Here is a 24,986-nt window from a genome sequence, read left to right as displayed (position 1 = left end):
TGCTCCCTCATGGTAGGCAAGGTTTCCTCAAAATAGTCCTCTGGTGGAGAGGCTGAAGGTATAGATTCTTCAGCATCAGAATCCTCATGGGGGGGGGAGAGAATATTCCTGATCAGAAGAGGAATCAGAGGAAATAGAAACCAGATCTGAAGATTCATAGTCAGTCTCTTGCCTAGGCCTCTTAGCAGGGGGCTGGGAACCCCTCATCAAGGTAATCAAGTTTTCGGCCATTTTGAGCATCTGTTTTTTGGGCATAGAGACCTGTCCACATAGCTCTGGAGTTTGTTTCTTTGCTTCAGAAGGTGCTTTAGTCTTTGCCTTTGAAGCTGAAGTTGGTTTAATGTAAAGATGTTTAGGTCTGAATACACCCTCAGAAGCCGGTGCCTGCTCAGCGGCTCCAGACCCATCTGAGGGAATAATTTCCGAGGATCCAATACCTTGAGTTTTCAGCAGCATGCAGACTGCACGTGCGAGTCGGTAGCGGCCTGCGACTTTAAAGTAGTGGGCGTCAGGGGCTGTGAAAGCACCTCACTGAGAACCGGCGACTGGCTTAGAAGTTTCGTCGATTTTGGGCCTCTGTTGTTTGTCTCTCCTTTTCTTTGCGTTTTTTGTGAACTCCGGTAGTCGGATGGCTATCAAACGACATTTCTGGATAATTAAACCGGCGTCCAAAATAGTTTAAAGCAAAATCATACAGACGCTTAATAGTGCGTTGGTTAAATCTAGCACAAAACCGACAACCAGAAATGTTGTGATCAGGGCCTAGGCAAGGAATACAGTAAGAATGAAAGCCCTTATGAGGTATTTGCTTTCCACAAGAAATGCAATTATTGACATCGGTCTGGAGCAAGAAAAAAAATTTCCCCCAACGGGGTACTTAGCTTTATTGAAAACTTCGGATCTGAAATTTGAACACGAAAATCTCAGGAGTCTGCCGACCGGCACTTGCGAACTGCTTCTGTTTCGGGCACCACACAGCAAGAAAGACTGAAAAAAATGGCGTTGGGTGCTTCTTTTATACCCCTGACGACCTAACGTCAGGGAAGGGATGACAGCAGCTGACGCAGGTCCTAAGACTTTGGAATTCAGGCTGGCTGAGGGCAAACTGCTAGCAGGATTACACAAATGTAATGACTGCAACAGTGAAACACAACATCCATAGTCCAAGGTACATGGGGAGGAACAGGATCGTTGACCAGGGGATGTAACAAAAAGGTGCCTTTTACAGAGTCTGGAAGAGGCTAAAGAGGCAGAAGTCTCAACCACATGAAAATGAGAGATGGCAGCCAACTGAACCTTGACAGTTGAAGAACTAGCTCCATGTTGAAAATATCAGCTAGAAAATCAAGAATGGCGGAAATAGGAGCCGTGGAAGGGTCTAAACTCCTTTGAGAGGAGTTTCCACTTGCTGAGACAAACCTTCCTGGTCTAAGACTTATGAGCAGTCTCCAAAATAGATCTGAGGAGAATAGTCCAGGGAGTCCTAGCAATCATGGGAACTAGAGCAGCCAAGCTGAGCACTTCAAATTGTCCAGATTCGGATGAGGCACCCCGAAGGGTGTGAAATTAGATCCTGAATGGGATCCGGTATCCAGGATCCAAGGTGGAGCCAGAAGGCGAGACCAAAGGAAGGGAAACCATACCTGGCGAGGTCAGAACGGGGCAATGAGGATCACTTTGTTCCTCAGTTGTAGAAAACTCTGAATAAGAGGTACTGGCGGGTAAGTATACAGAAGACAGGCAGGCCAAGCATGAAGAGCATCTCTGGGGGACTGACCCGGCCGGGGGTTCAAAGCGAAAAACTCGCTGCACTTCACGCTGGAAGGAGATTTGAAGAGATCACAGCAAGGTTGACCCCACTCGCTGAAGATCTGTTCCACTACAGACAGATTCAGAGACCACTCGTAAGGCATCAGAATGGTTCGACTTGCCTGTCCGCTGGGATGTTGGACCTTTCCGGCGATGAGAAAGCGACAGATGGAGAACGCCCATTCCCACACTCTCATTGCCTCACGACAAAGGGGTTAAGATCTGATCCCTCCCCGTTTGCTGATATACCAGACCACTGACATGTTGTCTGACTGAACTGCAATTATTTTCAAAGAAAGAAAAGCATGAAGGGCCTGCAATGCTAGGACTGCCCTCATCACTAGGACATTTATGTGCAAGTTAGTCTCTATGGAGGACTACAGGCCTTGGACTGTCCTGCCAAAACAATGCCCCCTACCAGAGTTGGGAAGCATCCACTGTCACTGTGGCTAGGGCCGGGGCTGGAACAAAGGGTCGTCCCTCCAAAATGTCCAGAGAGCACATCCACCATATGAGGGACGACCGACAGACTCGACTGAGTTGAACTGGATATGCCAATGGCAGTTTCAACAGAGATCACTGTACAGCTAGAGTCCACTGTAGAATTCTCATGTGTAACCAGGCACACCGGAGACTAGTTATGGTCGCCGACATCAAGCCTAAGGCCCTCAAAACCGATTCCGCCATTGGGAGATGAGAGTGGTAGATCAGGGAGATATGCATCCTCAGGTTTTGAACTCTCTCCGAGGTCAGGAAGATTTTGCACTGAAGAGCATCTATCCTGGCACCAATGTAGTCCATCACCTGTACAGTATTTAAGAGGGATATGGATGCATTGATTGTGATCCCCAAACACAGTGCAAGAGTCAACACATAATCCCTGGTTTGAAAGAGTAGACACCTGGTGGGGGCAGTGAGGAGCCAATTGTCCAGGTATGGATAGACCTGAATCCCCTGAAGCCTCAGGTGAGCTGCTACCACCATTACCTTGGTAAACACCCTGGGGGCTGTGGTGAGACCAAAGGTAGGGCTCAAAATTGGTAATGATCGACTCCTAGCCGGAAGCGGAGGAACCTCCTGGAGCTTCTGTGCATTTTTATGTGATAGTAAGCATCCTGGAGGTCTAACGAGCACATCCAGTCGCTCTCTTGCAGGTACGGCATGATGGACTGTAATGTGACCATCTGGAACTTCTTTGGCAACTGACAGGTTCAGGGTAGAGAGGTCCAGAATGGGCCTCAAGTCCCCTGTTTTCTTAGGCACCAAAAAGAACCTGGAGTAGAAGCCCAATCAGGACTGAACTGGGGGGACTGTATAGATGGCTCGTTTTTCTAGCAGCTTGGAAATTTCCTGTGCTGCTGCCACCCTTTGCATGGGTACATCAAGGAGGTGTCTGGGAGATTTGGGGAAACCCAGGAAGGTAACAGAATATACTCTGGATATGATCTGAAGCACCCAGCAGTCTGTTATGGACTCCCATACAGCTAGGTGCAAGGACAATCGTCCCCTGACTGCCTTCAGAGTAGAGTAGTCAGGCAACCCCTCAGGGTTGCTGCTCGGGTCTGTCCGAGAAAAGTTCTTGAGACCCAAAATTCCTCTGAACCCCTCTACCGCTGGGCCAGCGTCCATTCTGTCCCCCATCTGCCTTTGGGGGAAGAGCAGCCCCCGTGTGTTCCTCGACGGCAGTGTCTTCCCGTCCTTCTCACCCTGGACTAATGTCTCTTGACGGTCTTGCTAAAAAGAGTAGAGCAGTCAATAAGGGGCATTGACAAAGGACGCCTTGAAGGGTTCCAAAAATTGACAACCTGAGCCAGGTGTTGCGCCTCATGGACATGCTGGACCCAGCCACCCTAGCCACTCCTTCTGTAGCATGTGAAAGGAGTCGCATGGACGTGTTGGAGACGGCTTTTAAAGTGGCCATCCCCGCGGAGAAAGTAGCATCCTCCTGTGACATGGCCTGGGGGGGGGGGGGGACTCCTCCAGCTCCTTTACCAGGTCGCATTGAAGTTTGGTGACAAGGGCCAGGTAGTTCAGGACCCTAATTGAAAAGGTAGCTGAAGCGTAAACCTGCTTCCCTAGGTGGCCCATCATCCGTGACTCTCAGGAGGATGAACAGAGGCTCTCCTGAGCAAGTTCCTTCTTTGTGGCTGCTGCTACCACATAGCGTCTATGGGGGAGCCCTTGTTCCATGTTGCTCTGTCTATGGGGGAGGCTTAAATTTTTGTCGGCCATGGTATCCAGTTCCTTCCATGCCCGCAAGGTGACCAAATCCACCAAAGGATCTGTGGGAGGGGACACCCAGGAAGTAGATGGGCCTGCGCCAATAACCTCCAGGAACACAGACTCATCAGAAGGTGGTTTGGGGCAGATCAACCTCCCCGTTGGCGCATGATTTTCATGATGTCTCCAAAGGAGACATCCTCAGGAGGTGACCTAGGGGAACCTTCTCCATCATCCAAGTCAGTGTCCTCGGTGAGGAACTCTGAGTCCAAGTGCCTCCCTCTTGCACGTATGCTTGCAAGGTACCTCTCCAGTAGGGCTCTCTAGGGGGAACTTGCAAACCACATGTTCCTCACGGGAAACCATCTGGGGCTCTTCCAGTACGGGCTGTCCCTCTGGTAAAACGATGGGTACCGTAGAGAGCACAGGGGGGTCTGAGTGGAGTCTGAGGGGGCAGTCAAGGGTCTCAATCCAGCAGAGAACCCTTTCTACCATATTGAATGCCGAAGGAGAGCGAACCTCCTGAGAAACCAATAAGGCTGGCTCTCCCCAGGTCCGAAGAAAGAATCTGAGCCGGGCCTTAAGTGGACGGAGCTCCGAGGGAGGGAACTTGGGCTACAAAGGCGGAGCCAATAAAAATAAGTTCCACTCCCTCGGATCAGACACCCAAGCTCCGGCTCAGAGAGCTGCTTGGATCAGAGCTGGTCGGATCCGACACACTCCAAGCAGCTGTTGGCATTGAGGAATTAGGTACTGTCGGCACCGGCCCCCTGACCAAAGCCACTCTCTGATCAGAATACTCCGAACCTGAAGGTCAGATTGGAGGAGATATCTGCTGGAAAAAAGGAAGCGAGCTCCCCCCTCCTGAGGGAGAGGGGGCTGGCAAAACCCCCATCTGGATCAGAGTACAGATAAACCTCCTCATCATTTTATCTACATCAACCTCAAAGACCGGGTGGACCTCGACGAGGCCATGTATTCTGACATGGCGGGTCGGAGCACTGAGGCCCTAGAAAGCTGAACGCGTCTCCTCCGGCTCCGGGGAGAATCTCGGAGATCAGAGGAGAGGGGAGTCACAAATCTGTAACGTTTTCACACGTGAAGGGAGGTCCGGAGACCTCTTTCGCTTTTCCCTCGCCTTTGACCCTCTCTCTCCTTCTCTCTACCCCTTTTCTGCTCCGCGTCCACAGGCTTTTGACAGGAGATTGAGTCCCAGCCTGGGAGGGAGGAGAAACCAAGGGAAGAGATAGAGGTAGCCACAGCAGCCGCTGTGACCGGAAATGAGGAAACAGTCTCTAAGGGGGAAGAAGGCCTTTGAGGTCCAACTTGGCCTTCCTATCCTTAGTGGCACAGGGATTGAAGCCCACACAAACAGTGCAGTCCACACAGATGGGCCACGCCCAAGCACAACACAGAGTGTGGCCATCTGCAGGGGATAATTTATGGCCACTTAGTTCAACGTTTGAAAATAGGCTCGTCAGCCATACTATCTGTAGAAAGAAGACTTTAGAAAAAAAGGTTTCTTCCTGATAAGCACACACAGACACACACAAAGCCACTCACCACACTCGTACACAGAAAACAGAGGGGATGCAACAATCCACACAACACAAACTACTCAAACACTAACTGGATGCACCAAGCGAGGGGAGGAGAAAGGGGAACCTATACTAAGACTACCTAACAATTTTAAAAGAAAAAAGGTTTTTACCCACTTGAAAAAGTTGGAGCTAAAGAGATCACGATGCATAAGCTATTTGCGGCAAACGAGATCTGGGGATGGAAGGCAGTGGAGGTGTACTATGGGTAAGGGGAGGAGTTTGGAGCAGATGCTAGTAAAAGTTGCTGGCTCGGATCTGATACGGATCCGTAACTCACAAGTTGAAGAACAAATGAAGTAAACCACTTCAGATGCAAAAGTTCTAGAAGACATTTTCTTCTAGAAATTCATTTTAGTTTACTTTTAAAACTACATAAGAGAAGGTATCCTGTACTTTGTAAATTGTTCTTTTAAAGAAAATAATGGTTGAAGATACGTTTCAATCTTCAGGCCTAAATGGCAATACCAATTACTTAAGAAGGGGAGGTGGTCAGTATAACATTGTGCAAGTACATTTAGAATAACTCTGCAGCTATTTAAGGAAACTTTTCAAAAAGGAAAATCAAATCAACTTATGTTATATGAATTGGATTTTTTTTCTCTAGTAAAAAGGTTGTTTAAAGTGTCAAAGTATCCTAAGCACATCTCCAAAGACCCTCACAGTCCATCTACCACCCCTAGATCCCAGTTTTGTACATGGGGCCAGGGTGCCACTTCAACAACGAATCATCTAGAGCCAAGGTTTACATTGTCGTGTGGCTAGCCCTTTCACGGTAATGCCATAAAATGGCATGGGAGAATGAATCTCCGCTCTAATCTTATCATTTTGGTTAAATGGCCAATGCACAGAAAAAAAAATTCTGTATCGAGCTTTTATGCGGCAGTCATATCTCAACCTCCAAGTGCAAGAAAACTGTACAAAGCCAAAAATAATGGGGGGTGACAAAGGTTCAAAATCAGGAATATAGACTTTAAATATTACTCTTACAAGTTTTGCAATAGCACACATCTTCTAAAGGATATGAAGTCTGAAACTCAAATGTATGCCATAATTTGGTGACTTCAACCCTAAATTTGCCATAAAGCCAGAATTTTTTTAAGAAACTGACCAAAAATGAAGCCAAAACCTAGACAGTTGAGAAATGTGGTCACAGTTTATACATGCATATGATTAAAGTAAAAAAGCCTGAGTGTTAACACTTACCAAAAAACAAGTCAGTAATTGAGTAAAGACCAAATTATGGTTGCTGCGGACAAACCCTTAAGCAAATTACTCCAAGATTATGCAAGAGGGCTTTATCATCACTAGATAATGAAAAAAAAAGTCCAGTGCATCTAGTACATTGTGCCAGCCCCCCTCCAAAAAAAAAAAAAAAAAAAAAACAAAAAAACAAAAAACAAAAACAGGCTGTTTCAAGTTTTTTCCTTATGGCATTTTTATTACAAAAAAAAAAAAAAATACTGCTGATCAACTAAAATGTCACAAAGGTGGTAAGAGAAAATACAATTATATCTGTGCACAGTGCTCTAAGGACTCTAAAAAAAAAAAAAAAGACAAGGTCATATCTACGCGGGACATATAACTTCTTATGGGCATGGAATCAGATCAACACTACTTATTGTCCTTTCCTCAGTATTTCAACTAAATGATCCTTTTATCTGCTTAGTTTAGACTGACATTAACATATCTGCATATTAAGTAATATGCAGAAGAAAAAATTCTGGTCTGTGCAACTAAAGGCACTAAAGAGCATCACTGCCACCTTTTCCTCTGAACCCAAGTACGCATGTGACAGAAAACTGTTGGCATTTGAAGGCAAAGTATACAAGGAACATGAAAGCTGTGCAGGGATAATCTGACAAGACAAAACAAATACTGTAAACAGAACATACTCGTGTAATAACGAAAACAAAAAGTTCATAAGACGTTATAGTCAGATCAGTTTTCCTAACAGCTTTCGCAGCTGCACAGCTGTGTACTGATGTGCAATTTTTAAAACATACAAGTGCACTATTCAGTACCCTCGCATGATGAAATTATCTACAAGGATGGAAACATCTTGGTGTTAAGGAAAATTACCTTTGTGCTAGCCATACTCTACATACAGAAAATGCTGAATGGTAAATGCACACTGCAAATTTTGAACCGCACACTAATACTTCATCATATGGATTGGGTTAGAAACCTCCTTTGATAGAGTCCTAAGCTGTTTTGATCCCATTTCCTTCTTAGCAGACATTAAAGATGTTAATTTTTCACACACATTTATGGCAAAAAGAAAACTATTGTTCCTTGCCAGAAAGACTTCTTCTCATGCAGACAATGAAGTGTAAAACATGGCACATTCTCCAGCTTTAAGGCATCAGACAATATGGCGAGTTTCTGGAAACTTCTGTTGTTCAGTACATGTTTTCCCCTCCTGGGTGAGTGCTGACAAGCTGCTATCAATATCTTAACCATGCTCTACCACATTCAATCAGGCAACACTAATAGCTGGTCTCAAAGACAGTACCATAATTCCAGTTAAAACTGCACTGCACTCAGCAATGCATCATTTGGCAAAGTAAGCATTACATACTACTACTGATCAAGCATTAACTCATCAAATTCCAGATTTATTTCATCAGTTACTGTTAAATGGGCAATACCTACTTAAGATAGGTTGCTTGTTTTTAGGGCAGCTTTGGCATTGTTAAATGAATTGTTCAGTCATGTGGTACACAGGCATGCTGTGGGAACATACATGTTAACAATCTATGAGGTTAAGTTTACATCATCTTTTTATCAGGCACATGACATTTAAAGGGATAATGTATGCAGTTTAAGAAAAAAAAATGATGGCACAAAACATTGGAATTCAGTTTACCTACATTAGTGGCTTGAAGTTTGACCTGCAAGCTGAAAATTTAGCACTTTCAGAGAGGTATGCAGTAGGCAACAATGTGATATATGTCACTATTGCTATAATTAAAGTTCTATTATACTGAGTGTGTTTCAAGTAATCTACAATTAGAATTCTTACTGAATTTCAAAATGACTTATTATTGCTGAAGTCTACTAAAATGCAAGGCACCTTACAAATAATTTGCATAACCAGCCCATTTTAGTAATGCTTTTATGTTAAATTAATAATTTTCAATACTGGCAGAAATGCTAAACAATCTTGCATCATTAGGAACATATATTGGGACAATACACTTGAACAGTCCCCTCTCCCAAAAAAGTGGTCTTTACAATCAAATGCTACAATGTTAAAACGTCAATTTTCAGTACTGAGTCTTACATAAAACTTTCATTTACTGGCGCTCTCAATTTTAGGCCCTCTTGGCCTTAGCATGTTTGGAAGGCTATATTTCTGTTCTTAAAGAATTAAGAATGTAAACACATGGGGGAGGTCATACAGCAGATATGCAGAGCATCAAGTTACAAAGACTTTATATGAGCACTCACATTACTAGTAAATAAAACTGGCTTACCTTCCTGAAGTACAGGAAAAAAGGCTTGGCTTTAAGGTGCTCTGGATTTGCACTATGCTGCTACAATAAATGAGAATATCTAGGGGATTCATTCTTAAGTTTGAAGTACTAAATGCTTTGATTTATAACTATTCATGTTCACAAAGTGGTTCCTCTTATTTTGAAAGTGCATTTCAGACATGCTTGAGTTTTAAGGTTGAAGTTTGGACCCCTGATGTTGCCATATAAGCAGAAATAAATTACACTGCACTTAAGGCCTTATTATTTTCATCTCCATGCAAACTTTACCATTCAGCCTGACACTGTAGTTCTACAACTTTTAACAGCTCACAAGCAATAACTATCATGTTAGGCAACAATTATCCAACGATAGAGTATATACTGTAAACGCAAGTGGCTCTGCTGTTCACAAATCTCAGTTCTGCATAACCTGCATTCACAGAAGTACTGCCACCACTTTAGTACTAGACCAAAATGTTTACTGTAAACATAAAATAAAAACATTTCTTTAAAATTTTACAATTCTAAAATCAATAAAGTTAGATATTCTGATTTAGTAAAAACATGAAGGCGGGATATATGCAGCAAGTTTACCGCTTAGACAAAGCTTGCCTAAATAGAAAACATTCTGCACACGTGCAACAAAATGGGCGTTAACCATAAAGTAAATATTTACAAAAAGGTCACGGCCTTTTGGATAACAAATGTTTCACTGAAATCAGTATTCTTTAAAAGACTCCGTTGTTAGCCTGAATTACTCAGCAAAACCTGAATCCCTAATGGAAGAAATTATCACCTATTTAGTAGTAACCAGTGAAAATGCGGACCAGTGGCTCCCTGCTCATAATTCAGGAAGTCCTTCTGAAGTATACATTTCTTCTAGCCAATGATGAAATGTTTATTTTGGCATCCATGAAAGTTATCTGCATTATTCAAAAGTCAATGTATATCACTGTAACATGAGCTGTTTAAGGTTGTCATGAAGTATGGTATCTTTGACATCACGGAAAACCAGACGAATGTTCTCTGTATTAATAGCAGTGGTAAAATGATAGTAAAGAGGCTTCAGCTGCTGGTCCCGGCGTTTGTTGCGAAAACATGACACCAAAAAATTTTGGACCTTGCTTAAGTCGTGAGGGTCTCCTTCAAATTCTGGGAAATAGTCCTTGATGCTCACAATTTTAACTTTCTCTTCAAGCAAGTCTGTTTTGTTTAGGAAAAGAATGACAGACACATTACTGAAAACTTTGTTGTTAACTATTGTTTCAAAAATGTTTAGTGATTCTGTAAGCCGATTTGTCTGTCGATCCTCCATCAGGACCTGATCAAACTCACTGGAGGAAGCAAGAAAGAGGATTGATGTCACACTGTCAAAACACTCAAACCACCTTTTCCTCTCTGATCTTTGGCCACCTACATCGACCATCTTGAAAGGCACATTTCTAATTTCAAAGTCGTACTCGTGAATTCCTTTAGTTGGTTTTCTTGCCAGAAGGATGTCTTGTTGCGATGGAAGATAATCCTATTTAGAAAAAAAGGAAAAACATTCTGAATTGAAAGCAATTACACTTTCACATAAATCATCTGTTTTTAAACTTTAGTCTACATTACATTAGAAATTTACATGCTGTGGCATACAAAGCTGTAACAAAAATTGTTACAAATATGACTTTGTGAAGACGCTCACTATTGTAATACATACTCAAACAGGATCTCTGCTGTAGGAACAAACAATTGGCAGTAAGATATGTGGACGTCAGTTGTCCAGCCAAATTACTTGGCAATAAGGAACACCACTCAGTTTTGTTACTACAGTGGATAGTGTTTAGAAGCATGCACTATACAGCTTTCACTTCTTTCCTGGGGTCCAGAAGAACTGAAAAGAGCCATTGTATCAACAGATGCTCCTGTAGCAGACTAAATGCACCTTAGGAAGAGAAGCAGCATAATTAACCTGTACATAAATCCCTCTCAAGGTGCATCAAGATATTTAACTGCAGTTGTGAAAGACTCCTACCAGTGTGTCTTTTAAGACAGGCTACAGTAAAACATAACATTCAGTTTCACTCAAAGAAGGTGCATTAGTCTGGCCATTTCTTTAATAGCCCTCACAAGAAAGAAAACTGCTAACAGTAAGCCCATGCTGACACAGTTATGGACACAGGTGGTGTTTAGAGGACTGCCACGTAAAAATCACCATGAGAACGCATCCTCCAGTTCTTCACAGAATACCTTCAGACAGAAAGGGCATTTGTGGTGAACACATATGGGTGTGTGCATGTGCGCTGTTATCTACTAAAACTATGTAAAAAGCGGCAACCCCAAATAAATGTAGCAAACATTTTTTATATCAATGCAAACCAAGAAAGGAAATAATTCCCATAAATAATGAGGAAGAAAGATGGGTAGCTTTACGGTTAAGACTACCTTTCCCCACAAAGATGTTGGGATTAAAATGACCGTTCAACCAAAAATCTACTTATTAGGCAAGTACCGCTCAACTACACTATCTTATCTAAGTCTGTCTGATCTAATATATAAAATATTCAACAAACAGGTAATACTAGACAATTAAAAAGTAATTAAGAAATGAACATTTCAAAACAATATATATAAAACTGCAGTCCTTAATACATAATGGAAATCAATTCTCACTGTTGCCACCAGAGTACACATTTTAAGTTAAAGGCATTTAATCTTGGGGAGGACTCGGCACCCAAACGGAGCTGCCATCTAAGCTCCTTCACCTCCAGTAGAGCAGAGTAGTCCCCAAAAAGCAAATCAACTTGCGCTAAAACAAAATGGAATTTAACAAACATATATTAACAAGTGTCGAGCTTCTAACATTTATCGTAAAGACACCTACCGTAATAATTTTTTTATATATTTTTTTATACATATTCAAAGTTTTATAACTTCGACCATATGGTGTCGATCATATTGTATTCGAAGTTATAAAAAAAAGTTATGTCTTACCATAACGTTCCATCTGTATCATTGATCCTCGTTCAGTCATTACGTATGGGTATCCGTTCCAACCTTGGAACCGAGCCGGCCATCTGCCAAGCTCGCGTCAGCTACAAACTCTTGAGCTAAACTTACCCAGAATTCCCCTCTCTCTGTTACCTCAGACTGAGTTTGCAAGTCAAAAGAAGGTAGAGGCTACCTCTGGTCAAATGACCTAAAAGAACCGGATGGTGAGATCCACTAGAAGCCATGGGAGGGGGAAGGATGGAGGGTCGTAATGACTGAATGAGGATCAACAATACAGATGGAACGTTACGGTAAGATACAACTTCTTTATCTGATAGTTAACCCTCGTTCATTCCTTACGTATGGGATAGAGTCCCCAGCTACCTCTATTCCTGGAAGGCTCTCATGGAAGGACATTCCTGAGCATCATAGAATCAAAAGATGCTCTTCCCGTGGAGGCCAAATCCAATTTGTAATTATTGATGAAGGTATGAGGCGTAGCCCAAGTTGCAGCTGCACAGATGTCATGTAAAGAAGCTCTAGCATGGAAGGCAGCAGAAGTTGCCAACGACCTTGTCGAATGAGCCTTTATGGTAGTCGGCAATGGAATACTACGTTGTGTATAAATGAAGGTCACAAGGTCTTTCAATCATCTAGCCAATGTGACCTTAGCAACAGCACATCCTAATCTAGGTCCAGAATAGGCCAAAAATTACTGGTCTGATTTACGAGAGGCCTTGGTCCTGTTCAAGTAGAAACAGGGTATGTAGGCAATACTTTCCTTTGTTTTAATGATTGGGGAAGAAAACTGGCAATTCAATGGTTTGATTAATGGACATTTCAGAGATCACTTTTGGCAGAAGTGAAGGATTAGTTCTCAAAGACACTATCTCTGAAAAATCAAGTATGGACTCTATGCATAAGGCTTGAAGCTCAGAGATGCAAGAAGCTGGTTTGAAAGGTGGCATTATCAGAGCTTGTAGAAATAATGACAGGTCCCATGGTTGAATAGGTTCTCTAAAAGGGGGCTTCAGATGATACACACCTTTTATGAAGGTCTTGCATAATTTGTGACATAAGAGGAGTCTTTGACACCCTCATGGAAATTAGATATTGCAGCCAAATGAACTCTAATGGTAAAGGCCGATAGACCAGATTGAAATAGATCGGCTAAGTAACTCTAGTACTACTGACACTGGTGCTGAGAAGGGATCTACTTGCTTTTTTCAGCCAACAGGTAAATCTTTTCCACTTGCTTATGAGACTTATGAGATGCAATAAGAATGTCCTGTATTGGTAAAAATCGATAAATCTGCCTGGCAATCAAGGGAATTGCGGGAGCCAGTTGTAGCAAGTTGGGATGAACCAGATTCTGCGAATGGAAGATCAACCCCGGGGTTGGATGGAGAATCCATGGTTGATCTACCAGGTGAGGCCAAAGGAAGTGGAACCAAATCTGATGAGGCCAATATGGTTCTATGAGGATCACCTTGCTCTTCAACTGACTGGCTTTCTTCTGAAGCTGGGGAATGAGAGGGAGAGGAGGAAATACATAAAGAAGACCTGAGGGCCAATCGTGGACTACAGCATCCCTGGGTGACTGTCCCGGAGGGGGAAATCAGGGTGAAGAAGTTGCTGCATTTGCAGTTGGTCGGGGATGCAGAGAGGTCGGCAGCAAGGACGGCTCCAGCGGTGGAAGATATCCGCCGCTATCAAGCTATTCAGGGACCACTCGTGAGGTTGTAGAATGCACCTGCTGAGTCTGCCTGCTATCACGTTAGAACTCCCGGGAATGTGTGTTGCTAGAAGAAAACGGTTGGTAGCCATCACCCATTGCCATATCCTCATGGCCTCTCGACAAAGGGGGTAAGATTTGGTTCCGCCCTGCTTGCTGATGTACCAGACCACCGCCATGTTGTCTGATTGTATCGCAATAGTCCCAAGATGGCAGCAGGGGATGGAATGCTTGCAACTCCAGAAGCACCGCCATTTATATGCAGTTGGGCCTCCAATTCAGACCAAGTGCCTTGGACTGTCTGTCCTTGACATAGCCCCCCCATCAGGGAGGTGTTTGTGGTCACTGTAACCTTGGGCTGCTGGGGGAGAATGGGCGAGACCATTGTGACGGGTTGTGGGTCATCCACCAATTTAAATCCTGTTTGCACCTTGAGTTACTCGAATTTTGGCTCAAAGAGGATACTGAAAATGATACCATTGGGTGAGCAGTAGCCATTGTAGAACTTGGCCAGGGGAACAATGGTGATGGAGGCTGCCATGGAACCCAACAGCTGTAGGACCGAGTGAGCTGTGGATTTCTCCCTTGAAAGGATTGGGATCAGTTGTTGCTTTATCCTTAGAATTCTGTGCTCTGGAATGGATGCGCTGCAATTCTTTATATTCAAGATGACCCCTATGAATTCTGTGGACTGAGATGGGGTGAGATAGGATTTTTGCCAGTTTATGGTTATGCCTAGCCTTTCTGCAGCTAGGAGAGTGTATGCCAGGGCTTCTTCCAATAGATGTCTGGTGGGGGCGGCGATGAGCCAGTCATCTAGGTATGGAAACACCTGGAATCCTTGTAGTTGCAAGTGAGCTGTGATGACTGCCATGCACTTTGTGAACACACTGGGGGCTGTAGAGAGTCCGAAGGGCAGTACTCGGAACTGGTAGTGACAGGCTCCCGCACAGAAGCGCAGAAATCTTCTTGATGGCCTGTCCAACTTTATGTGGTAGTACGCATCTTGAAGCTCTATCGATCACATCCAATCGTCTTTTTCCAAAAGTGGGAGGATAGACTGCATTATGACCATCTTTAATTTTTGTACTCTTACAAACTTTACACAGAGATCCAAAATTGGTCTCCAGTCCCCGGTTTTCTTTGGCACCAAAAATAGTCTTGAGTAGAATCCGGATCCTATCTGGTCTGGAGGGACCATTTGGATGACTCTTTCTGAGCTTAGCTATCTCTAGTGCTGCTTCTTCCCCTTTGACTGGGTGGAACGCTGGGTAAGTTTGTTGGGGGGCAGGACAAAGATCGAAGGGAATATGGTAACCTCTGGTTATTATCCTTTGTACCCAAGAGTCAGTGGTGATGGTTAGCCAGGCAGAAGGGTACAAGGAGAAATGACCCCCAACCACCTCCAGAGGAAAGGAGTTGGGCCGCTCTTCAGGAGTGCTGGAAGGATTGACCAGGAAGAGAGTCCATGGAACCCTGGTCACGCGGACCCCCTTTGCCCCGAAAAGGGAATCTTTCCTGTGAGTTGCCCCCTCTGCCTCTAGGGGAGAACTCGGCCTGTGTGTCATGGAAAGGACCCTGAGACTTTGTACCATATCTTCCCACTCTTCTGGTTTCTGGAGAAAGCACGTTGAGGGGAATAACGGGCACCCACAGCAGAAAGGGTCTTACCATCCTGTTCACATCTGACCACTGTGCTTTTAACCTTGGGTCCAAAAAATTAAGAGGCTTTGATGGGAGCATTGAGAAAGGAAGCCTTGAAGGGTTCCCCGAAATTACATAAGTGCATCCAGGCATGTCGTCTCAAAACACCTGAACTCGCTGCTCCTTCTGATACGCGAGATATCAGACGCATGGTGGAGTTTGATATCATTTCAATGGTAGCCAGCTGAGAGGCCACTGTCACGGAACTCAGACATGGCACCAGCCAAAGTTTGAGAGCTCAGAAATTAAATCCCTTTGAAGCCTGGTGAAGTGCGCCATATAATTCAGGGACCTGATTGCAAAGGTCGCTGAGGCAAAAGTACGCTTCCCTATTCTGTCCAGAGTCCGTGACACTTTGTTGGGCGGATGGACAGTCTGGCTTTCTTCTTCCGCCAGGTCCTTCTTGGTTGTGACCACCACCACCAGAGCATCTACAGGAAGACCTTTGGACCAACTGGGAGTCAGCAGCAGGTGGGGACAAAATTTTATCTGGCCTCCAGGGAATGGCCTCAACAGTATCAGGAGCTTTGCACGCATGCTGTACGACGAGCCGGACCAGTTTGTTGGTAGGTGGAGTAACCCAGGAGGTAGGGCGCAAAAGGCCTGTGGGAACACAGACTCTTCAGAGGTCGGGTTACACGGCTGCCAGTCACCTCTCTAAGGATTTCAAGGATATCACCAAAGGATACTCAGAGGGTGACTGATGGGACCCTTCCCCATCAAAGTCTGCCTCTTCAGTAAGGGACTCCTCTGTGGAGTCCACGTGCTTCCTCTTGCACGAGATTTTTCGATGAACTTCCTCAGAGGCAGAAGTTGAGGAAGACAACGCAAAAAGGGGTTTCCTGTGGAGTACATCCTGAGGCCCTTGCACCCGGTGTCCGCTAGGAGCGACTTGTGTACACTGCGGTCCAGAGGAGGGCGGGGAGATTGATAGCACAGTATCGCCAGCAGACACCAAAGCCTTCTCCATTAGTTGGAAGGCCGGTCCACCTGAAGAGGGGTGAGTGTCCAGGACAGGGGTCACCCCTCCCCTAAGTGGCTCAGCCTGCCAACTCAGAGTCCCTGGATGGCTGTGAAACACCAAATTATGTACGTCACAGCTGACATCCTGGGTCATAGCAAAACTCTCCTGCTACAAAGGCAACTGCGGTTCCTTAGTGAGGTCCATAAAGGGAACCGTAGGGGGGGGGTGGAGACTGTGCTATATCAAGGGGCTTTAAAGGCAATGAAGGAGGAGAATAAGTAGGGGTCTGGCAAAGGGTGATCACCTCCCAAGGAAGGATAGGTCCTGGGTGGGTGGGATACCTCTGGCCAAAAGCACATTATCCACAAGACGCAACATGTAGTGTACAGTGAGGTGTCTAGTGGATTTCACGGACACAGCTGAGGGAGAGTCAGGTCTATCCAAAGACGGGACAAGCTCGGTGCCCACCTCACCAGTCTGCACTGAAAACGGGGCCGTAAGGGACTGAACTACAGGTGTCTGCACTGAGGAAATAATCGGTGCCGAAGTCATGGTCTGCACCGACAATAAGGTTGGTGCCGAAGTGGTTGTTGGCGCCGAGGCTGGGACAGAAATAATTGGTGTCAATAACTAAGGTGTCTGTTCCGTGTAAGGCGTCGGAGCCAATATGGTTACAAGTCTGCACCAACTGGATAGTTGGTGCTGGTAGAGGTCTGAACAGAGGAGCCCCTCGGTACAGATACGGTAAAGGGCACTCTAGTCTGCGCCGAAATCACAGATGGCGCCGATGGCCTTGGTGCCGAAGGTCTAGGCACTGAAAGAGCTGGAGCTGAAAGTCAGATCCAAAGTAGAAAGCTTAGCCTTCTTAGGTCACGGTTGGTGGGAGTCCCCAGCCGGGGAGGAAGGAAGAGACTTGGCCTTTGAATGATCATCAGTCTTTTTCTTACGGGATCTTGGAGGGGTTGAAGCTTCAGACCCAGAAATGGCCTCTGAAAAGTGTGATTTGAGTAGTCCCTTGAATAACAATTTATTTTTCCTCTCAATCAACGTCCTGTTAGAGAAGTTCTTACAAATTCCACAGGGCAGATCAACTGAAAAATGAGGCACACCCAAGCAATAGACACACAGAGAATGTGCATCTGAAGTAGGTAATTTATGGCCACAATCCGAACATCTCAAATCCTGGACTACCTTTTTTTATCTGCCATGATAGGAAAGAAAGAAATCAGAATACCAGCAATGGTACAAGAAATACCCGAAGGTAATGAAGAAAAGGGGTCTACCAACGATGGTAAAGAAGAAAGAACTTCATGGTAAAAAGGATTGAAAATTTTCAAGAAAGGATAGTTGCTAAATGCGATAAGGCAAGAGAAAACAATTTAGTAACTTTTCTGAGAAAAAGTTGTTTTAGACTAGTATGACAAAATATTGTACTTAGCTCAAGAGAAGTAGCTTGACATGACTGAATGGCGATGCAGCAAACAAAATTGGAGGTAACAGGGAGAGGGGAATTCTGGGTAAGAGTTTAGCTTGAGGGTTTGTAGCCGACGTGAGCTTGGAAGATGGCCGGCTCGGTTCCAAGGTAGGAACCAATACCCATACGTAAGGAATGAACGAGGATTAACCATCAGATCTTCGGTTATAATATAGACCCCCCCCCCCATTGAACACCCTTACTGCTTCTTGACATAGGAGGTACGATCTAGTTCCTCCTTGTTTGATGTACCAAACTACTGATGTTGTTTGAACTGCAGTCATTCCTGACAGGCTAGCATCCTGAAAGGCTTGCAATGCCAAAATCACCGCTTCCAACTCCAGTACATTGATATGCAAATTGGCCTCTTCGGGGGGAGGGGGGTTGGGGGATGGGGCACATGCCTTAGACCGTCTTTCCCAGGTAATGCCCACCTCTACCCTAGTTGGGAAGCATCTGTGGTCACCATCGTCTTGGGCTGCGAGGAGATAAACTGCTCTAGCAGTTCTGATTGGATTTACCACATCAGACTTTCCTTGCGTCTTTCGGCTTTTCCCGGTTAGGGGTCGCCACAGCGGAACTCCGGTCCGCTAATGATTGGCAGTAGATTTTTATGTACTGGCTTGCCGGGCCTAATGCACAACCTTCAACGAAGGAACGCCCATTCACGCATGTCGCTACACAGAAGACGCTCTGAGAATCGAACGGGCAAAGTTTAACTGAGAGGCGGCAACACTACCGCAGGACCACCACCGCAGTAAGTATCAGGCTTTCCTTGTACGAGTTGGCAATTTGTATTGGAGTAGACAAAGCTAACTGCAGAATCGACCACTGAGACGCCAACATCCACTGCAGACTCCTCATATGAAACCTGGCTATTGGAACAAGGGTTATTGCCAATGCCATTGATCCTTACAGCTTGCAGAACTAGGCAACCTGAGACTGTGGCGCTGCAAAATTATCTTTTTGACTTGTGGCCTTAAAGTTTGAACTCCTGAAAAGGAAAGGGAGGCTAATCTTGACCTTGTGTTGAGTAGCGCTCCTATGAACTAGAGGATTTGAGCTGGTTCTAGATTTGACTTCTTGGAATTTATGGTTATTCCTAACCTTGTGAAAGCACAGACGACTTCTCTTGCCATGTTGAGTTGATTCTTGGTCACAGTGGTAATAAGCTAGTCATCTAAGTATGGAAACGCATAGAATCCTTGCAGTCTCAAGTGAGCTACTTCCACTGCCATACATTTAGTGAATACTCTGGGGGCTGTGGTGAGACCAAAGGGCAGTGCTCTGAACTGTTAATGACAGTCTCCTAGCTGGAAGTGTACGAATCTCCAGTGAGCATCCTAGAAATATACTGAGCACATCCAGTCATCCTTTTCCAAGAACCGACAAATGGACTGAACTGTGACCATCTTGAACTTTATTTTTTGAACAAATCTGTCCAGGATGCCAAGATCCACAATTGGTCTTCAAGAATCTCAAGTGAGTCCCGGATTATTTCTGGTCTGGCAGAACCTCTTGGACAACTCTCTTGTTTAGGAGTTTTTCTATTTGAATGGCTTCTTGATTTCTCTGACTGGGTGGAACATTGGGGGATTTTCCTGGAAATTAGAGGAGGAAGGGAAAATGGAATAGTATATCCTCTGGATACTATCCTCTGCAGCTAAGTATTGTTTGTTCTCTCTAGCCAGGCTCTCCAGTGCAGGGAAAATTACCTCAGATTTTATCCAGAAGGGAATAATCGGGCCTCCGTTCAGAAGTGCTGGAAGGGTTTGCCAAAGAATGGTTCTCTGGACAATTGATATTGCAGGCCTCCTCTGCTGTGAGGGTGGCATCTACCCATTTGACTTTCCCCCTTTGCCTCTGGGGGAAGACCCTCCATGCGTGTCCTGGAAAAGATACCGGTTATTTCTTGAACCACATCTTTCCACCCCCTTGATTCCTTGAGAAGGATATTTGGGGCGGGGCTGTGGGGAAAAACACATGCCCATGGCAGAAAGGGTCTTTCCATCCTTGTCACACCTGGACAATACATCTTTCACTTTGGGGCCAGAGAGATGCGCCATCAAAATGAACTGACGAATGTAGATTTATAAGGCTCAAAGTCACACAAGTGCATCCAGACGCATCTCCTAATGGCTACGTCTGAACCCACTGCTCTTGGGGTTCCTTCTATCACAATGGAAATAAGCTTCATGGACAAATTTGATACTGATTGTAAGGTTACCAGCTCTGAGGTGAAGGAAACCTTCACCTCAGGCCGTTCCCTGCAAGGGTAATCAGACTGTTCCTTTATCAGATCCCTCTGTAGTCTTGTGAAATGTGCCAGATAATTACACCTCAAGGCAAAGGTCACAGAAGCGTCGACACTCCTCCAATCCTGTCCATCGACTGCAACTCCTCGTCAGGGGGATGAAGTGGAACTTTTCAACTACTTCTTTTCCGGTGGCTGCCGCTACGACCATAGCATCAATAGGGGAGCACTTGAACCAGAACTGTTAGTCTTCTGGACAGGTCATAATTTTACCAGGCTACCTTGGAATGGGCTCAATGGTGTCATGCTCTTTCCATGCCTGCTGTTGAGACCAATGCAAGGAGCTCGTCGGCAGGAGAATCACGCATGAAGTAGACGGGCCGGTACCAAACGTCTCCAGGATCTGCGTCTTCCATGACAGATTCAGGAGAATCCAGATACTTCCTCTTACATGTCCTCTTCAGAGAGATCTCCTCAGTGGGTAATCAAGGGTAGCATCGGAAGAGGTGGAAATACCCAATTGGGTGTCCTGGGGTTTGGTACCGGCTGTCCCTGTGGGAGGGTTAGCGGAGACTCTTCATGCAAAGATAGGGGTGATGTAGATACAGGACCCAAGGGGATAGGACCCATCTGGGTCATGGTGGCTGACAGGGCTCTCCAAAGTCCTAAAGGCTTACCTTCCCAGAGAGGGATAGGAACTTGGGTTTGAAAGGACGGCTTTCTGATCCTTGGTCCTTCCCTACTCTGAGGAAACTCACCCAGAAGCAGAAGTCAGAGCCGAACTAACTCTTGTCGAAGCTCTGAGGTGTAGAGAATGCTCCGAAGCCCTCAGACTACTAAAACACCACGGATCAGACAGGGTAGAATCAGCTCAGAGCTCTCTGGATCAGATAACGCTGAGCAGCTCACAGCAAGCTTCAGATCTGAGGATACAGCAATCTTCAGATCCGAAGACAATGGGCTTGGACAACTCGGGTCCAAGGGCTCCTAAACCAGAGGGAGTCAGAGGAGGAAGAGTTAGAGGGAGTGCCTTGGATGTATGGACTTCTTGACCCAAAAGGGTAGAAGCCAAAGCAACAAGTGGGTGAGACTGTGCTGACAGGATCAGTCTTCACTACCCTCTCCACATCTACAGTGAGGCTTCTAGACGAGCGACAGGACTGTCTGGAAGGACAATCTGGTCTACACAGAAAGGGAGAAGGCACTCAATGGGATGTGGTCCACAGATGGGGAGTACCTTGTCCTAGGAAGTACATCCAGCAGTCTTGGCAGTTCCGACATCTTCGGATCTGACAAATTTAGTTTTTGGAGACTTTGGATAAAAAAAAACAGCCTGATCTGAAGACTTTTTACTTTTGCCTGATCTGAGGGTGTCAGATCGGATAGCTTAAGCTTTCTTTTTTTTTTTGGGCGGATCTTAGAAAACTGTAGGATCCCAAGAAGGTCTTTTTGAAGTTTTCTCCGAGGTCTTAGAAGAAACAAAAGAGCTCTGAGACTAGTGTGAATGTTTTGATGGTTTCTCCAGCTATGACATCACCAAAAGAAGACGGTAAAAATTCCTTTAAGATAAATTTGTTCTTGCTTTCCACTAACGCTTGGGGGTGGGGGGGGGTGGTGGTGAACACATGACGTATCGCACAACTCTCTCAGGTAGTGAGGACCAAGGCAACAAACACAAAGGGGGTGCAAGTCAGAGAACGGAATTTTTTGACCACACTTCCCACACTTCTTAAAACCTGCAGGAATTTTTTTCTGTCAACCGCGTTAGCTCAGAACAAACGATTATAGTAACTACCACAAAGAAAAACTACAAGTACAAACAAAGGCAACAAGACTTAAAGAGCTAATAACTATCAATACACTGAAAACTTTTTTTTTAAAGGAGAAAGAGGCTGCCTACAAAGGTAGTAAGGACTACTATAAACGTAGAAGGGTAAAGGAGAGAAACAGGGAGAAAGAGATACTAACAGTATATAGAGTACACTAGTACAATAAAAGATTAGAGAGATTATTGTTAAAATATTAAACATAAGTACTTCTCTATCCCAAATACCTTGAGACAAATCATGTCTTTCATCTAAAAATGGCAAACGAGATCTGAGGCAATGGGGGATGATGCAATGTGGGTAAGGGAGAAGCACGAGAGTTCTAAGTTGTCATGAGCAGCCAAGTTGGATCAGGTGCTTTAGATCAGAATCCAGCAGTTGAGGATGGAATGAAAATTGACATCAGATCTGCTGTTGTACAGTAATTGTGAGGGAGCACTGTGTATAAAGATTTCACAATAGCTAATAAAATACTGTCAATCTCCACTGTAATGTTTTTATTTTCCCCAGAAAATCCACTGAATCTCTTATGTAAGACTTTTTCTTTACTGCTACAGGTTTCAGCAAGTAGTCAAGGTAAATGGCCATGGTTTCATTAAGGGAACCTCCTCACTTCCCACCACGTCTATAGGGTGGGGCTTCTCTGCTCTGTGGCTTTGGTATTCCAAAAAAAAATATGGGTAAATGAGAGCTTGGGCTCTATAAATACATAAAGATTTCCAGTAATAAGTCTTTCTTCCCACAATATGGTGAGATCAGTGTTTCATACATTGTATGTTCTTTTTATATCATCCATGGTAAATAACTCAAAATCTGTTATCTTCCAGCATGTTTTCTATTTTTTGGTTGTAGCTAGTCACAAAAGTACCTCCATCCTTGCCTGCCTACAATTATGCACTTGGATTTATCATTGCCTAGCTCAATCAATGCTTTTTTCTCCCTGCGTTATATCCTATTTCCTTTTATACAAGGAAGTAGGCTTCTTATTCCACTATGGTGGAAAACAGTGACTGAGATTTGCCTATTAATGATGAAACATCCTCTAAGCTACTTTTGAGTACTTTTTCAACTGTCAACTACCAAACATACTCCTCATTCTTAATATGCTCAAACCCCCAGTTGGTGGTGGCTAATGCAAATAAATCTTGGTAAATTACCTTATGACAGATACTTTGTCACATTTGGCAATACATTTTCAAGCAGTGATCTCAAATGTTACAGAATTGTGATCCGATGTTCCTACAGGGGGACCCTATGACAATATTATTTAAAGCAATCAATACATTCGTCCCTAAAGTGTCTAGAGTGTTTGCCCCTTTTTTTCCAGTTATAAGTTGCTGAAAACCAATTATACGTAAAGTACACAGTGTTCAGACTGCATATACAAGGTACAATGCTGAATCCAGTTAATATCTGGGTAACTAAAATCACCCAAAGTATCAACAACTTTGTTCAGTCTAGTGAGGTAATTTAAGTGCATCAGAGATGCTTAGTCTTACCACTATTTACCAATATTTGGTACCCCATATTTCTATTTGCAGATTCTAGGTAGTAGTAAATAGTAACTGAATAGGATTTTACATTTTTATGTTATTAGGAACATAACACCTCCAGCTATTGTTTCAACACATTCTCAAACTCTGTGTATCCTGGGAAGCAAAGAATCTGCTTTTCAATATTATTTTACAGCTATTAATGCCAGAATTCCTTGTACCAAACAAGACATTGAATTACTGTGCTTTACAAGCTCTGAGCACTACAACAGTAACCTCCTAAAGCACAACATCTCCTTGTATGGATACAGAGACTTGTAAAACAGGAACCCTTCCTGAAAATGGCGTAATTTTGCTAGTAAAAAACAACCCTAATCCATAGGAGTTTAAAGTGCAGCTTGTTATGCTTAAATAATTGGTCAAATACACTTTTTTCAAAGTAAATAATCTTGACATTATAACCCCACTGCATAAGCAGAGCTTTATATATGAATGTCTTTATGAAAATGTAGTCATTCCATTTTGGGGATGGCATAATCTCACTACATATCACCTCAACATGAGCTTTTCCAAACTCTAATACGGTTAGTATGGAGTACTTCATTTGGTTTACCGGAGTCAAATTAAGGTCATTAGTATTCAGCAGGTAATACAATTTTACTGTATTTATATTTTTGCGTTAACAGTTTTAGTAAAATGTGACAACAGCCTCAAAACTTTAAGACCAGAAAGGGAAATTAGTTACTTTATCCCCACAGAGTTTGACTAACTTATTGTAGGTCTAAGAATTGAATCTCTCAGTATTATAATTTAGGGCAAGTTATTTTAATTTTGACATTGTTTATGGGTTACGACTGTCAGACGTTTTAACAATATCAGGAATTAATACTTTTTGTACGAATTCAATTTTTTTCGACTATCGACATTCAGTATTTTTATTTAACAGTGGGGACATTATGAGCACTTCAGGATATAAAGAAGAAATGGATGCAGTGTGGTCACAGTATCAGTATTCGAGTTCCTAAGCAATGACTTTGTAGTTGCATATGTCAGGAAAGTTAAAACGAAAACAACTTTGATCATATCTTTTTTAGGTAACAAGTCCTCCTCCCCAAAATCTATACTGGGATTTTCTTTACGATGACTAGATTTGGCAGAACATGAACTCCCCTTGTTCTTACGTTTCATAGTTGCTAAACTCTTCCTAGAAAATGTACTACTGTAGTGTCAAGGCTTATACTGTAATTAGACTTACCAATGTTAATATCTGAAGCAGGAACTGACATTGGTACAAAGTCACAGAGTCTGACTTATCACAACAGCTCTTAGTTTTTGTGGCATTTTTATTTCTGAAATTGTATAGTGCTTCACAGCACTTGCTACCATTAAAGTTTAAATGGTTATTCAAGTCATTAGAATGTGGAAGTTCATGCATGGCTTCATCTGACAAATCTGAC

The 24,986-nt window shown here is 43.9% G+C and overlaps 1 protein-coding gene across 1 annotated transcript in view; it reads right to left on the bottom strand.

Annotated features, from left to right (window-relative positions):
- Window positions 1–8,229: 8,229 nt before the first annotated feature.
- The window catches only part of GNA13 (G protein subunit alpha 13), a 562,986-nt gene continuing 546,229 nt past the window's right edge, over window positions 8,230–24,986 (bottom strand). The window contains exon 3 of the mRNA XM_044085113.1: window positions 8,230–10,628. Coding sequence (XP_043941048.1) covers window positions 10,056–10,628 — 573 coding nt within the window. The 3' untranslated portion in view covers window positions 8,230–10,055. The remainder of the gene's footprint in view (window positions 10,629–24,986) is intronic.

This window comes from Protopterus annectens, chromosome 10.part0 (assembly GCF_019279795.1).
Source record: "Protopterus annectens isolate FY-2018-M chromosome 10.part0, PAN1.0, whole genome shotgun sequence".
In the NCBI taxonomy this organism is placed as follows: Eukaryota; Metazoa; Chordata; order Ceratodontiformes; family Protopteridae; genus Protopterus; species Protopterus annectens.
This window is presented reverse-complemented; position numbering and strand designations above follow the sequence as displayed.